The sequence below is a fragment of the Priapulus caudatus genome, unplaced genomic scaffold, assembly GCF_000485595.1.
Source record: "Priapulus caudatus unplaced genomic scaffold, Priapulus_caudatus-5.0.1 Scaffold470, whole genome shotgun sequence".
NCBI classification, from domain to species: domain Eukaryota; kingdom Metazoa; phylum Priapulida; class Priapulimorpha; order Priapulimorphida; family Priapulidae; genus Priapulus; species Priapulus caudatus.
This window is the reverse complement of record NW_014577531.1, coordinates 163332-179493: the sequence shown is the minus strand read 5'-3', so window position 1 is coordinate 179493 and position 16162 is coordinate 163332. Positions and strand designations below refer to the sequence as shown.

General features: G+C 40.0%; 4 protein-coding genes across 5 annotated transcripts in view; 2 read left to right on the top strand and 2 right to left on the bottom strand.

Moving 5' to 3' along the window:
* Window positions 1–2529, bottom strand: part of LOC106810759 (iron-sulfur cluster assembly 1 homolog, mitochondrial-like) — a 10589-nt gene extending 8060 nt beyond the window's left edge. The window contains exon 1 of the mRNA XM_014814206.1: window positions 2407–2529. Coding sequence (XP_014669692.1) covers window positions 2407–2493 — 87 coding nt within the window. The 5' untranslated portion in view covers window positions 2494–2529. The remainder of the gene's footprint in view (window positions 1–2406) is intronic.
* A 187-nt stretch (window positions 2530–2716) lies between these two features.
* Window positions 2717–8397, top strand: LOC106810760 (protein PET100 homolog, mitochondrial-like). Its single transcript, XM_014814207.1, has 4 exons — window positions 2717–2911; window positions 7365–7451; window positions 7671–7703; window positions 7989–8397. The coding sequence occupies exons 1-4, from the start codon at window positions 2882–2884 to the stop codon at window positions 8079–8081; spliced, it is 243 nt and encodes an 80-aa protein (XP_014669693.1). The 5' UTR covers window positions 2717–2881; the 3' UTR covers window positions 8082–8397.
* A 2-nt stretch (window positions 8398–8399) lies between these two features.
* The window catches only part of LOC106810751 (histone-binding protein N1/N2-like), a 15395-nt gene continuing 7632 nt past the window's right edge, over window positions 8400–16162 (bottom strand). The window contains exons 4-12 of the mRNA XM_014814195.1: window positions 15690–15826; window positions 14523–14755; window positions 13994–14138; window positions 13713–13803; window positions 13236–13372; window positions 12819–12973; window positions 12383–12454; window positions 11939–12076; window positions 8400–9167 (exon numbers count right to left, since the gene is read on the bottom strand). Coding sequence (XP_014669681.1) covers window positions 9096–9167; window positions 11939–12076; window positions 12383–12454; window positions 12819–12973; window positions 13236–13372; window positions 13713–13803; window positions 13994–14138; window positions 14523–14755; window positions 15690–15826 — 1180 coding nt within the window. The 3' untranslated portion in view covers window positions 8400–9095. The remainder of the gene's footprint in view (window positions 9168–11938; window positions 12077–12382; window positions 12455–12818; window positions 12974–13235; window positions 13373–13712; window positions 13804–13993; window positions 14139–14522; window positions 14756–15689; window positions 15827–16162) is intronic.
* On the top strand, window positions 9648–11929 carry LOC106810756. Of its 2 annotated transcripts, none has more exons than XR_001394058.1 (3): window positions 9648–9987; window positions 11368–11411; window positions 11711–11929. XR_001394058.1 is itself a non-coding variant. In XM_014814201.1 (3 exons), exons 1-3 carry the CDS (start codon window positions 9709–9711, stop codon window positions 11923–11925), a joined length of 582 nt encoding a protein of 193 aa, XP_014669687.1. In that variant the 5' UTR covers window positions 9648–9708; the 3' UTR covers window positions 11926–11929. The 2 variants fall into 2 exon arrangements, 1 of the variants encoding a protein (XP_014669687.1); XM_014814201.1 differs by having other exon boundaries at window positions 11324–11411.

Genomic DNA, 16162 nt, shown 5'->3' with positions numbered 1-16162 from the left:
TGAATCGTATTACATGCCTGGATGTATGAGGTACGAAGTCACAGTGAAATTTTCAAAGCTAAATCTTGCGTTAAAGAAGGTGTATGTTGTCCTTAAGAATCGTATAATTTCTATGTTCATTCTGTACTGTTCAGTATGTTACATGTAACGTATGCCACTGCCAGTGGCTGCTGCCAGTGCATGTGTTTGGAGGCAGTTTGTGCGCGCTTAATGGTACAGTGGCAGCTCTCGTATTGCAATTTGGCGGAGCCTGTGTAGGCTTGCGTTAGCCAGGTAAATGGATGAGTGTTAACCATATTCTGTCTTGCAAAGTAGTGTTGCTATCTACGGGTGAAGGATCCACAAACCCGGATAACTACGCCGCCATCTGCATGCAGATTAACCTACCCACACGTAATCACCTTTTGAGAAGGTTCGCTGATTACCATCCCTGTGCATTCCACTGTTTCGGCGTCGTGCTATGTTGAACACATTTTGGGGGGACTAGCAGGGTTTATCTAGAATCCCACCACTTCCACCACAGAGTCACACGCAGTAAGACGTTTAGATGACGCCGCTGTCGCTCTGCGGCACTTGTTTATATTTTGGTGGAGGGTTATTATGGGCGACAGAACGGGCGTTCATTGAAAATTTCGTGAGATCGCATGGAACAATGCATGCCGCTGCTTAATGCTGGCACCGTCACGCCGCTATTGGTGCGGGAAATAAAAACCTACCATTTTCCCTTCTACATGCTTACTTAGCTACTGATATGTGCTATACATTCACTTCAATCGTTATTTACTTCTTAAAAGATTGTTTTTCAGAAACCCCGCTTCATTAACTTTAGTAAATTACGTTGGCCATTTACAAACAATCAGACCAATCACAGCGAGTCTATCAGGCCTCCTGCAGCGCCACAGATACAAGCGAGAACCAGGGGCTATTGTAAGACCCGCTGTGATTTGTCTGATTGTTTGTAAATGGCCAACGTAATTTACTAAAGTTAATGAAGCGGGGTTTCTGAAAAACAATCTTTTAAGAAGTAAATAACGATTGAAGTGAAATGTATACACATATTAGTAGCAAGATAAAGCCATATAGAAGGGAACCGATTTTTTTTTTCCGCGCCACTAGCGGCTTGCATTAGCAGCGCATGCATTTTGCATGCGATCTCACAAAATTTCAATGAACCCCGTTCTGTCCCAATATAACCCTCACCAAAATATAAAAAAGGTTATATGGGACAGAATTATTCGGTCTAAAGACTAAGTAGAGCTGATAGGGTCTATGTCCCCCAGGGAATATGCCGGACTGTACCTCGCCTACTCTACTAACGAGTCTAGGGAGCCGCCTATGCCTACTCCCTAACCCTAAACCGACCAGGCTCTCCGACTGTTACACGGCGGAGGAGCCTGACACCCTTCCATACGAAATGCCTGATAGCTTGAAAACAAACTCTGAATTTCGTAAAATTTCGTAAAATTTCGTAAATAAAACAATGTATTAGTGACATTTGACCTCACCTGTTACATGTTGCAACTATCGCTAGGCCTACACTTCTTCATTTCTATTTAGTATTTACCTCGAAATACACGTTAAAATTAGAGAATTTCGAACAGCTATTCTATTTGAACGTTGTGAAACGCCATTATGGATGTTCTTATGTCTCTTCTTGTACGCGAAAATTCACGAACTTTCGCTACATATTATGGAATATCTATGGGGAAATGGCGGCGTTTTTTGAGTTTTATTTTATCAATTTATAAACAATTACTCGCTGACACGTAAGTACATGCTCAGTGATAGCGCACATATAATAAATCGAGGCGTGGAAGTACAGAGAAGCTGTAAGAATCATAAAAAGTGAGATACAGTAAAAACCCGCGTATAAGAACATAGATTTTTACACTTTTTGACAGTGTTGTTTCAAAACGGCCCCACGCACAAATAATTTACTAAGAAAAATTTACTAACTTCACAGTCAACTCGCCCTCCTACGCAATTCTAAACTAATATAACCAGTTATATTATGTATGTATCTTGTAATGCGTGAATAAACATTTTTGAATTGAATTGAATTGAAATTTTTTTTTTAAAGAGAACTCAATTTGCGAGTTCACTATTGCCAGTATTGGCTATTGCTGGTAAAGTACCTCGTATGACTCTTCTTAGCTCCAGACCACGCTAATGACCAGTCGTGTATGTAAATGTATCTAGCATGCTAGTCAGAGTCTACAGCCAATGAAGGGGGTCTAAATTCAGTAATCTACATTTCATTTTACGTTGCGTAGGGCCCTATTTTACGTTGCGCCATTGGTTGACCCAGGTGAGTCCTATGTTTACGTTAGCAGTAGATACCAATTAAAGTTAATACATAGTCAAAACACATAATAGTCTGATAATAATAGTAATATAACTACTCACCAAGGACAATGCTGCCTTTCGTGGTATTAGAGGCCTTTTCGTTGACTTTACAGCCCGAACAGCCGCACCAACAACTCTCGACGCCATCAAACGTTGATCATTGTCATGGTCGCTTAATTGAACTGTTGGACGTAAAAAAAAATTTTATTGATAACTCATATCTATGTTCATATAGAAAAACTAACAGCTAGCAGCATATTTTTAATAAAAATAATTTTACAAATATTACTAGTTACTTTTACCTGAGTGGTTTGTGTAAGATAATAAATAATGGTCACGTTTGGATAAAATATTGGGGATGTAAGCGACATGCGCAACATGCGCAAGAGCACAACACTAGTTTACAAAGTTTATCAAGTTTTAACTGAGTTTAGTTTATGTTTAGCTAACACCAAGCTTTCTGCTAATATCGTTATTCGTATTAGTAGTCTGAATTAATTGAGATAATTTTATAGTTACTCGTTCGTAAAAGGCAATGGGTGGATGGAAGCTCGAGATTTTCAAGGTTGGCAAGTCGACTACTGTCTTGTCAATGTCTAGTCTAGACTCTAGAGTCGTAAGACTAAGTACACAGGCACTTGGACCGTTTCAATAATAAAATGATGGTTAATAAATACAACTTGTCAGTAGCCTACTACTACAGCCTACGCATATAGTTCTTAATGTTTGATTTGACTAATAACTCACTTCAACACCGTTCAAAACACCTAATGCAACACATAGCACGCACGCAATTGTGCATTGCAGCAATACACAGTAGGTTTAGGTAATACTACTCTAACCTACTGTGTATTTGTGCATGCACAATGGCAGTGCGGGCTATGTAGTTGCATAGGTGTATTGAACGGTGTTTGGAAGTGAAGTTATTAGCGTCAAATCAAACAATTAGGAACTATTGCTGGCTACTGTAGTAATAGGGCTAGGCTGACAATTGGTATTATGAATTAACCATCATTTTATTATTGAAACCGGTCCAGGAGTGCCCGTGACTAAGTAGACCGAATTAATTCGTCCCATTATTTAACCTTTTTTAGCTCATTCTTGACATGAGTCAGAATGCCAGCTTTGATCAGAATCCGGCTATGATCGTCGTTGCGTCCGTCCGTCACCCCGAATCGCGCCGTCCGATGCGCTGCGTCGTGCGCGTCGTCAAACAGTTGGGCACAAATCTTAAACCGCGCGTCGACGTAACGGTCACGATATTCGGGATCGTGGGGGGGGGGTAATGCGAAAACGAGTTGGATGTCGACGAGTCGGGTCAAAGGTCATAGGTCAAGAGGTCGGCTGTAAAGAAAGGGGGAACATTCACTCTTAACTTAAGGTATAGGGATAGTGAAAATGCAGAATTGCCGGCACCAATCTAAACAAGGCATCGACCTAGCTCCGTGATTTATCGTCGGTGTTACTAAGTCATCATGGTAGGAAAAGCATTCCACTGTCCGAAATTGGAGGTCACAAGGTCAAAAGGTCCAGTGGGCAGCAGGGCAGAAATCTTAGACATTTTCTGAGACATGGTCCTGACTGAGGGCGATTGAAAAACTTTTTTTGTTTTCAGGCAGGTGACCTAGCCATTTTATGGCTTTATTGAAAGGACCATAAATGTCCCTTCTGCTGACATGCGAAGATATGTGTGCGAGAATAAACCTTTGACCCTCAAGGAGGAGGTTTAAACTTGGATTTATGTTGACTGTTCTGTAGAAAGAATTTGGACTGCCGGGTTTGCTAGTTAGAATCGATACATGCCTGTGATGTATGAGGCTACAATGTCACAGTCGGAAATTTTCAAAAGCTAAATTTTGCTTCAAAGAAGGTGTATGTTCCTTAAATCGTATAATTTCTATGTCATTCGTACTGTCAGTATGTTACATGTAACGTATGCCACTGCCAGTGCTGCTGCCAGTGCATGTGTTGGTGCAGGTTTTGCCTGCCCTAATGGTTACAGGTGGCAGCTCTCTATTGCAATTTTGCAGCCTGTAGGCTTGCGTAGCAGGTAAATGGATGAGTGCTTACCTATTCTGTCTTGCAAAATAGTTGTTGCTACTACGTATGATGGGAGCTTGCCAGTCTTTAATCTGAAGGACATTAAACGTACGCCGCCATCTCATGGCAACTTCATAAACGATCCCAACGAACAGTTCTTTTGAGAAGGTTCCCTGTTACCATCCCTGTGCATTCCACTGTTTCGGCCGTGTATGTTGAACACATTTGGGACTTGCAGGGTTTACTAGAATCCCACCACTTCCACCACAGAGTCACGCAGTAGACGGTTAGATGAGCCGCTGTCGTCTGCGGCACTTGTTTATATTTTGTGTGAGGGTTATATTGGGGACAGAACGGGGTTTCATTGAAATTTCGTGAGATCGCATGGAAAATGCATGCGCTGCTAATGCCGGCCCGTACGGCGCTATTGGTGCCGGAAAAAACCTACCATTTCCCTTCTACATGGCTTTACTTAGCTACTGATATGTGTATACATTCACTTCATCGTTATTTACTTTAAAAGATTGTTTTTCAGAAACCCCGCGCTTCATTAACTTTAGTAAATTACGTTGGCCATTTACAAACAATCAGACCACATCACAGCGAGTCTATCAGGCCTCCTGCAGCGCCACAGATACAAGCGAGAACCAGGGCTATTGTAAGACCGCTGTGATTTTTCTGATGTTTGTAAATGGCCAACGTAATTTACTAAAGTTAATGAAGCGGGGTTTCTGAAAACAAATCTTTTTAAGAAGTAAATAACGGATTGAAGTGAAATGTATACACATATTAGTAGCAAGATAAAAGCCATATAGAAGGGAACCGATTTTTTTTTTTTCGCCGCCGCACTAGCGGCTTGCATTAGCAGCGCATGCTTTTGGCATGCGATCTCACAAATTTCAATGACCCCGTTCTGTCCAACTATAACCCTCACCCAAATATAAAAAAAGGTTATATGGCGACAGCAATTATTCGGTCTAAAGACTAAAGTAGAGCTGATAGGGTCTATGTCCCCCAGGGAATATGCCGGACTGTACCTCGCCTACCTCACTAACAGAGTCTAGGGAGCCGCCTATGCCTATCTCCTAACCCTAACCGACAGGCTCTCCGACTGTTACGACGGCGGAGGAGCCTGACACCCTTCCATACGAAATGCCTGATAGCTTGAAAACAAACTCTGAATTTCGTAAAATTTCGTAAAAATTTCGTAAATAAAACAATGTAATTAGTGACATTTGATCGCTCACTGTTACATGTGCAACTATCGCTAGCCTACACTTCTTCATTTCTATTTTAGTATTTACCTCGAAATACACGTTAAAAAATTAAGAGAATTTCGAACAGCTATTCTATTTGAACGTTGTTGAAACGCCATATATGGATGTTCTTATGTCTCTTCTTGTACGCGAAAATTCACGAACTTTCGCTACATATTATTGGAATATCTATGGGAAATGGCGGGCTTTTTTGAGTTTTATTTTATCAATTTATAAACAATTACTCGCTGACACGTAAGTACATGCCAGTGATAGCGCACATATAATAAATCGAGGCGTGGAAGTACAGAGAAGCTGTAAGAATCATAAAAAAGTGAGATACAGTAAAAACCCGCATATAAGAACATAGATTTTAAGAACATGTTAGGCTAAAATTTCCCATTAGACCCTTTACATAAGAACCTGTTTAGGTCTAAAATTTAAAGTAGGTTCTTAATTTTCCATGCAGATGAAGACTTAAAAAAGAAACACAGGTAAAATAAAAAAGACGAGCTCAACAATATCGATGCAATAACAATGCCAATGCCAATGCCAATGCCAATGCTCAACAATAACAATGCCAGCACCGCTGGCATTGTTATTGAGACACAGTACTGCATTATTTACATATACAGTAAAAACTCGCATAAAAGAACACGTCGATTAAGAACACTCAGGCTGAAATGCGGTCAAAAAGTTGCATATACATAAGAACACATTCAGCCTAAAAAATAAAAATTGTTCTTATATAAAAAAAATTGGGGTACATTTATCTCAACCATAAAAAAACAAACATGTGCAACAACTAAACTCTCCATATAACGCCTTACACATAACACTACTGTACTGGTAACACATGCATCACAGTCACTAAGCCCGCGCCTAGCGCGGGTTTCAGCTAGTACATATTAAAAGTAGAAACAATTAAGAACCTATTTAAGAACCTTTTGAGCCTAATTTTTCAGTGAGCACCATTTATATAAGAACATGTTGAGGCTAACTTGGAAAAATCTATGTTCTTATACGCGGGTTTTTACTGTAATTTAACGTTAAATAGCAGCGCACGTACTGCCGAACATATTTCTAATGCGTCGGTTTGTGACCCTCTCGCCACGTAGTGTTAAGCGAGATGGGAACTTGTGGCCAACCCTAACCCTACACCTAACCATATCAGCTAGATAGTTACCAGGGTACGTTCCGCTATACCGGACCGTACCCAGGGTACGTTCCGACAGTACCCTGGGGGACATACACCCTATCAGCCTAAGTAGATTACTGAGTTATATTGAGTAGGTACAATAACAGTTTTCCCAAACACCAGCAGTGAAGCTGGTTGATATGGCTACGTTATCGTATCTAAGTATGAAGTATATTGTTTCATTATAGCCTGTTTGTGCAGCTCCAAATTTGCTAAAAATTTCTTTGCTATAGTCCCTTGGACTTGTAAAGACTATTATTTATGAGATTATGAGGTCATGAGGCTGGTTATGTTCACTGGCCATAACTGGTCCGCTCGACCTCTGCGAACCTGACTCATCAGAAATGAAGGTCAACACCATAATGATCCTTTTACTCGGTAGAATAGTGTGTTGAGTAAAGTCGAGCCTAAATAGGTCTCGATTAATCATCAGCATAAAATATAGATCTTCTACCAATGCACTGCCACTAAATAAATGAATAAATAATGACTAAAATAAGCTTGACACTGATGTTGTATTTCAGATGGCTGTTTACATGTCATTCCCTGTTGCAACATTTTGGTACTTTAATAAACCAAAGTTTTACGAGGATTGGACTATAAAAATGAGGGTAACTATGATAAATTTATTTGTGATTAATATCGTCTATTAAGTGATTTTAAACCTTTTACAAATCAGTCAATGATTTATCTTTTCAAGGATAATATAACTACTCTAAAGTTTAATTATCTAAAGCAGTATTAATTTTTCTTTCTGTATGATACTAGTGGTACACACAATTACTGTTGAAACCATAAAATGAATTTACATTACCTTTTTATTATTTCAGAGAGAGTTATACCCACCTGAAAATAAACTTCATGTAACTATACCTAAATATTTTTTAGAATCTTTTCAGATTTTGTTTGAAATGCTTATCCTTGAATGTTCTCACACGGTGTAACACCCCTAATGTTGCTTGAACAATCAGTCATATTTTTTAAAATGCATTTGTATACAGAAAAGCAAACGTGAAAACTTGCATGTAATCTTCGTGATGATTAATACGCTGAACTAAAAATGTTTGGAGCACTATAGATCATAAAGGTACAGGATGCTAAAAGAGACATTTCACACATGTAATATGTTTATGCTATCTCTATTTTAGACAGAGGAGATTCAAGAAGCAATTATGCAACATAACAAAAGAAAAGAAGAGCAGCTGATAAAGTTAATGGAATCAGAAGAGAACAAGCACTAAGTCAATGCAGACAATATGACAACTACGTTTTACATAAATGACTAAACAGATGTCACAATAGTCACTTGTTATTTAGAGATACGTAAAGGGTGTTATCATGTTCATTGTACAACTCATGAAGTGGGCTGAAATCATTTGATAACGGTAGGCTACCTTTATGTATTCACTTTGTCTGTTTGTGACCATGGGCAATTCATGATAATCTGCAGAACTTTACCAATTTACGTCATTTTATTGTCGCATTTCAAATGCTTTCTAATGCAATGGCTATTTTCATGCTTTGTAAATACTATCAAATAATTTTTGAATAACACAATATTTTGGTTTTGTATCCGATGTTTATTGATATAACGAAATTGAAACATCAGGTTCATGATACATTCACTGGTAAATTCATGAGGAGAAATTTCTTAACCAACCACATAATACTCTACAATTATTGTCAATCATGCGTGGTCAACAGATTTCTTACTGATGGCTAAGTTTGCCCGTTAGAGTAGATGCACATTTTTCCACTAACAATGCTATATATACAGTTTTTGAACGGAGGATTTACAAGAATGAAAACCTTTTGATGTTTACTTAGCCACACTAGAACAGCTACTAATATATGATCGGATCAGTTTCGTTATCAAAAAATTTTCTCACAGTAATACCATTTGTACTCCTAAATATCATATTTAAGTATACGCCGTCTATGTTTACGGAAGCACTTTACACCAAGACAAAAATAAAGTTCCCTTCCCCTAGACTTGTTCTCTTAATTGGGCAACGTCTGAAAACTATAATAAATAAAAATGCATTTAATACACTGTACGATGATACGTTAAGTTGAATACCGGTTCTAAATGTCACAACATGGAATGTACAAAAATTCCGCATCCCGCTACACAAGATTGACCCGTTGGAGTTTGGTTTTCATAGTATAAAACTACTTTCAACTAGTACCGTAGTACAACAGAAATACTTCCAACGTGTCGTGTGGCTGAGAGCACGGGCGATGCAGCGTGGCATCTATGCAGCTTGCTCACTGGTTTCTGCCTCCATTGGCTTAACCTCCTCTACTTTCTTTGCGACAATCTTCTCCTGTAACGTCAGAAAGGAGAGACTATTAACTCATTCTTGTTTTCCATTTTGCAATTTTCGGGTCATCTGGCAGCATGCCTATACATGGTTCATACAGGACTGAAATTTTTCCCCAAGGACTTTTCAAGGACATTTTATTGGAAATTCAAGGACATTTTATCAGACATTTTATCGGAATTCATACACAGAACAAAATATACCTGGATTAATTTAATAACCCCATTAATCACTGCATTTCACCTCTAAAACTTACCTGGATCACATTAATAAACCCTTCTAAACACTATCACTTCTACAACATACCTTGATTTACTGACTTACTGTAATTTGTGATCATCATTTAACTGTCTATCGTGTCTATAGCTTTTTAAGCTTATTTAACGCAATTTTTATTGAGGTTTGCACATTATTGATGGTACAAAATTTCTTTTTATTACAGGCAAAGATTCTTTCTAAAAATTCAAGCATTTTTCTAGCACAAAATCAACATTACTAAATTCAAGTAATTTTCAAGGACTCCCCTCAAATTCAAGGACTTTTCATGGACAGTGCGAACCATGCTATATTAAAAACCTGGATACTCTTCACAAAACCAAACTTAAAAACTAAAGAGCATTCAAATGCACCTCAACAACTAATACAAACAATTAAAAGCATCGCAGGTGACAGTCTCATGTTGATAGACGGAACCCAATACAATGTGCGTACAGGTGCTTGGGTCATTGTGTACAGGTGCTTGGGTCATTGTGTACAGGTGCTTGGGTCAGTGTGTGCAGGTACTTGGGTCAGTGTGTACAGGTGCTTGGGTCAGTGTGTACAGGTGCTTGGGTCAGTGTGTAGTGTGTACAGGTGCTCGGGTCAGTGCGTACAGCAGTGTTGTAGTCGAGTGCACGTACACGTGCGTGCATGAGTGTGTGCGTGCGTGTGAACTTACACGAGCGTGCGTGCGTCCGTGTGTGTGCACGTGCACGTACACGTGCATGCGTGCGTGCGTCCGTGTGCAGCAGCCTAAAAAATATTTTTTTATTATGAGAGCTCTTTTGATTTTGTATGAAAAAAATCATGCATTCATTTTCATAATTTTGATGCACTGACTCTAATAATGTCTCAGAAGCCAGAAATTGTGTCTAATTATCGTAAAGGTGTTTCCCAAACAAAAGTCAAGATTATGCTTTGACGAAATCAACGAGGACACAAATTATTCTTAATGGTGACAAAATCACGGAGGCCGGGTTTACATGTTGCTGTATGCATGTTGTGTACAAAGTATGACTGCATGCACTGATTGTCTCATTCGCATTGTTTTTTAATTCAAATCTCGTTATGTCTAGCCATTCAATAAAAAAAAACTTGCTTGCCCGAACAGGGAAGTGCAATTTCAAGCTCCAGGGCGAATTTTGGTTCCCCCCGCCATCAGGCAAGTGGGTTTGTCGAGCCCGGCACCGCAGGGTTCGAATTTCGGCTAAAGATCTAGTGGACCTGCACAAAGATTTGGTGGTCAGCTTATTTACTAGCAGTGAGTAACAAAATAGTATATAAAGATAACCATTGGCATTAAAACAGCATACGCGTAACAAGGAGTTAATGAAGACAAATAGTGTCTTCATTAACTCCTGATGTGACTTAATTAGAGTTGGTCAAATAATGTTTCAATCTCTAGGAATGTCGGGGGAGCTTCTGGGTAAGGTTTTACTTTCGTTTTTCACTTCCCCAGTCCACAGTACCCCCATGCCTAGATCAATGCTGCCGCACATCCGCTCAGTTACAAGTGCCTAGAATCTTCAAGTATATACAGTTTATATTTCTTCTAAATATCTACCTGAATAAAAACAGTACACTTTCTACGTGACGAATTCAGAAAACAGCTTTGATTACGTGCGTGTCAGGTGTCACTGGTCGTGCGCTCACTACCCGCAATAACCCCTGTGATATATAAACTTATTGTTATGCGGTTATAAAAACGCATTGATTTCTTAGACTGTCGCGAGTTTTTGTTCGTGTGGCAAATCATACGTTGAAGGAGTTCATGCAGCTCTAGATGTTTTGGATACCCTAGCTGTCTACGTTGAGGAACGGGTCGTAACTCTGCCGGCGGCACGGGAGCGATTTTTTCTGTACGGGTCAGTGCGTACAGGTACTTGGGTCAGTGCGTACAGGTGCTTGGGTCAGTGTGTACAGCTACTTGGGTCAGTGTGTACAGGTGCTTGGGTCAGTGTGTACAGGTACTTGGGTCAGTGAGTACAGGTGCTTGGGTCAGTGTGTAAGCTACTTGGGTTCAGTGAAGTACAGGTGCTTGTGTCAGTTGTACAGGTGTTGGTCAGTGTGTTACAGGCTGACGTTGGCGTCAGTGCTGTACAGGTGCTTGGCGTCAGTGATGTACAGTGTGCTTGGGTCAGTGTGTACAGCTATCTTGGGTCGAGTGAGTACAGTGCTTTGGCGTCAGTCGTGTACAGGTTCTGTGGCGCAGTGTGTACAGCGTCTTGGGTCAGTTGTGTACAGGTTGCTGGGTCAGTGTGTACAGGTGCTTGTGTACTGGTGTACAGGTGCTTGGGTCAGTGTGTACAGGTACTTGGGTCAGTGTGTACAGGTGCTTGGGTCAGTGTGTACAGGTGCTTGGGTCAGTGTGTACAGGTACTTGGGTCAGTGTGTACAGGTGCTTGGGCCAGTGTGTACAGGTACTTGGGTCAGTGTGTACAGGTACTTGGGTCAGTGTGTACAGGTGCTTGGGTCAGTGTGTAGTGTGTACTTGTTTGTGTAAGGTTCACACTCACTGGACTGGCGTCGGTTCCATTGTTGTGTGAACCGTTTGTGCTGCCGTTAGCGACCGGGGCATCACCGGATCCATCCTCAGCAGACTTTGCTTTCTTCGCCTGGGCTTCGTTCTCCGCTTCCTCTTCCTCCGGTTTTCTCTGAAAGTGGTTAGTTAGCAGTCACGTAAAACGGCATAGTGAAGAGTAATCAAAGAAAAAAACCCACATGGTGTCTATATCCTACTAAAAAATACTACCAACATTGAAAGACAATTTTTGTGGTAGTTTATACCAAGCAGTCTTTTGATACAAAGCAAGAATTCGAAGAACCTGGTGGTGGGGACACGAGTTAAAACTAGTCGTTCATCGCTAACGCTGCATAGATTTTCTTTACTTGGAAAAGTTATTCAAGAGGAACCACACCCAGTAGTACCGACCCGGCCTAACCCACACAATCATTCTTACCTTCTTGCGCATGAGGTGTCCAATGTTGCTCACAGGTTTGGCTTGCTCTGATGTAGATTCCTTCGCAAAACCCTACAGCACACCAAATCCACACACTAGCTAACATTACACAACAAAACACACTACAGTTACAAGTTCATTTACATTTCCAATATACACACTGTCACGATACTATTCGATACCATATGAGTAATATAGTGTTAGAGCCACCCGGGAGGGTTCTTAGAATCAAAACTGAAACCGACTTATTATTCATTATCTGGTTCTGTGTGAACTGGTTGTTATTGAGTGGCTTGTTAAATAAATGTGTTCTGTTCATTAAAAGATATATAGTTCGTGGTATCCTGAACGCGACACACACGTCGACTAGAAATTAGAAATTCTAGCAACAGTGGATACAAGTCAGACGTTGTAATGTTAGCGTTCGCTCGCTCACCCCTTCGGTTTTTCCTTCGGTAACTTCCATCACTTGTTCGTTCTTCTTGCTCTCCTGCGAGTCCTCGATCTTCGCTCTCACCTCCGGCAGCAGTTCTCGAAGTTCATCCAGCTCCTTCTTGGCGTTACTCACCGGGTTATCAGCCCCAGCAGCCTCTGTAGAGCGCAGCACAAACATTGCTTATAAGCCACAATCTACATTTTTGCTCCCTCCCCTTAAGAGATCCTTGTTTTGCGATCTCTTGGGTCTGGCCCCAAAATTTCAAGTCGGTCCACCCCTCGCCACACTGTACACGTCACAATCAATCACAGCAAGAGAACAAACCTTTACCTATAAACGCAATCAACAAAACACTAGTTCTTAGCATCTTAAGTAAAAAAAAAAAAAATTTTGCTGAGAGAAGATATCGTAACTTACCTTTGCCGGTTGCATTCTCAACGATGTCATTGAGTTTGACAATCTTAGCTTCAATAACTTTAACAGCGTTGTTGAATGCCTCGCAGGCATCATCGTACTTCTTACTGTAGTGGTAGGCCAGACCTATGTTATAATATCTACAGAAGCACAGTTAAGGATTCATGCTGCAGTCGTATGAAAACCTCAATGTTATAAAAACTACGTACATATTTTAAAGACAAAGATTTTTTAGTACACTACATCTCCTTGAGTAATCTTGAATAAATGACCTATTCATGTCATCCGGAAACTGCAACCTTACTGTTCAACTCATTGCGTGATTACAAGACATTGTACTTATAGTACAATTACATTAATTATGTGTAATTGCGTGAGATTAGTGATACCTCCTTGTACAATTACCCTATATTTGGATGGATGAAATGGCTTGATTATTAATATCCATGCACGAGGGAGTTTAATGAGGGCAAAGGATACGTTTCTGCGATAAGTCTGTTTTCGGCTTCCAGGAGTTCTTTCTGGATGCCGAGACAAGCATTAAAGTCGCTTATGCTCTGTTCAAATGTTTCTGAAAGATAAAGTACTGTGTTCAACACCAATCTATAGCCACCTAGCAGCACAAGGGAATACCAGCTACACATTTATCCAAGCACGAAACCAACAAGCACCCTCAAGAATGAAATAAGTTTGTACTGACAATATGACATCGATCGTCACAACCATATAGTAGATAGCATGGGAAGATTCTCTATCTCTACCTTGCTCCAAGCCGAGTTCCCCAAGCTTGTGATAAGAGTGAGCCATCTTGATCTTGGAGTCGCTGTCCTCAGCCTTTGAGTATATGGTTCGCGAGAGCTCAAGCATCTCCCACGCCAGTTGAAGGTTGGAAACGTCGTCCGCATTCTTCACAAGACAATAGTTCTCCATTACAACTAAGGCTACTTCCCACTCCCCGACCCCAATTACACAAGGTACTATGAATAACAATAACCACAATAATTAGGATAGAGTTTACGCCTGAAATATACCCACACAATGATATTTAACAACATGATAATACCAGCATTATATCACAAAATGAAAAACAATGTCAGAATACAATAGGCACAAGAAAATAATTTCGAAAATTTTCCTTGAACTTCACAACACTGCTTGTAATTGTCACTTTGGCAGGATATCCATGAAATTATTCATGTACGAAGACAATTAATTTGTTATCATTATCAGATTATAATTGGATCTATTTATCTTAGACATGTGAAGGTGTATGTACGAGACCATCTTTACCTCTCCTTCACTCTGACTCGTGTTGCCTTCTTCGTCTTGGCTCTTTGTTGCATCATCCTGACTCTTTTCTCCTTCCTCATTCTCCTCTCCCTCATCCTCATCTTCTGCCTCATCCCCCTCCTTCTCCTCCTCTTCCTTCTCTTCCTTCTCTTCCTTCTCTTCCTTCTCTGCTGCCTCTGCATTGTCGGTCTCCTTCTTGTCTTCTGTTGTTTCTTGCGACTTCGAAGCTTCGCCTAAACATCCACATAAAAATATAGAACCTTGGACAACTTGTATTTTTTAAAGTTATGACATTTTGAAGTTGGCATCAAAATACATCAAAGTAGAGCAAAAAGAGCAATAAAACACAGAAAGATCTATGGATATGAATACACTTATGTCAAACAAGGTTCAGAACTACGACTAACTACACCATACATCACACATATTGGAAAATTCTCTAGATAACCTGCTTAGATGCTACACACTGATATTCTACTAGTTAAAAATTATAGACCAATTACCAGTGAAGTACTAATATTTCAGCTTACTATGCCCTAACCCTAACCCTAACCCTATAATATGTACATAAAAAAAAACAATCGACAAACTCACAGTTTACAAGGCTTTTCTTACAATGTCTTTTACAAGCTAAGCACTTGTTCACGTATAATATATGGTATAATATATGTGAAGACTACACGGGAAAAATGATCTATGTCACATTTTTAACTTTTTGAGAAATTCAAGGAATAAGTTTCAAAACGCTTTCCATATTTTGGTGTGATAACGTGACTGGGCTTAGCTCAATTCGTTCCCTTTCTAGCATGGACATGGGTGAGTTTAATTGGACTTAAAACGTTCTGTACGCAAAGGACATAGATCGTTCTGTACGCAAAGGACATAGATCGTTCTGTACGCAAAGGACATAGATCGTTCTGCACTGGGATCCCCGATTCTTTTCCCTGCTATAGAAATGGACATGGATTGTTTTATCAAGAACTAGGTAGCTTAATGAAAGCTTACTTGCTTCTCAACCAGATGGCAGCACCATCTCAAATTTCTCCAAAATGTGACTTGGACCGTTTTCCCCCTGTAGTCTTCATGTGTTTACTGCACATTTTTTCGACTAGAGCTACTCGTTGACTCTTGTCTACGAATTTGAACTACTTGTTATACTACAACTACCTTCTGGTTTCTCTTTCTCACTCTCGTTCTCATCTTTAGTCTTTTTCTCCAATTCATCTGCATTCTCATCTAACGCCTGCGCAACTTGCTCTTCTACCATCTTTTTCTCATCATCTGTATGGCAAGCAACTCTCAAACTTCAATTTTTTTTTGCTCAAACATAAAGGACGAAACAGTCAGGCAATGGAAGGGTAGAGCACACCCCTTCTAACTAATGCCACATCCACAACAATGAACACATATTCTCATTCCATTCACACGGACCAACCACATCTAAATAAATACATGCAATTATTAAAGTGTGTACCGCGAGAATTTTCTAGTGTTTTCCCCACTTTCATGATACCTACCGTTATTGCTTGAGTAACAGCAATTGTCTAGAGTAACGATAAAATGTCTTATGCTAGGGGCACACGAGCGATTTTTATCGCCCGATCGCGGCGATTAAAATTGCCAGCGAATTTAATCGCCCG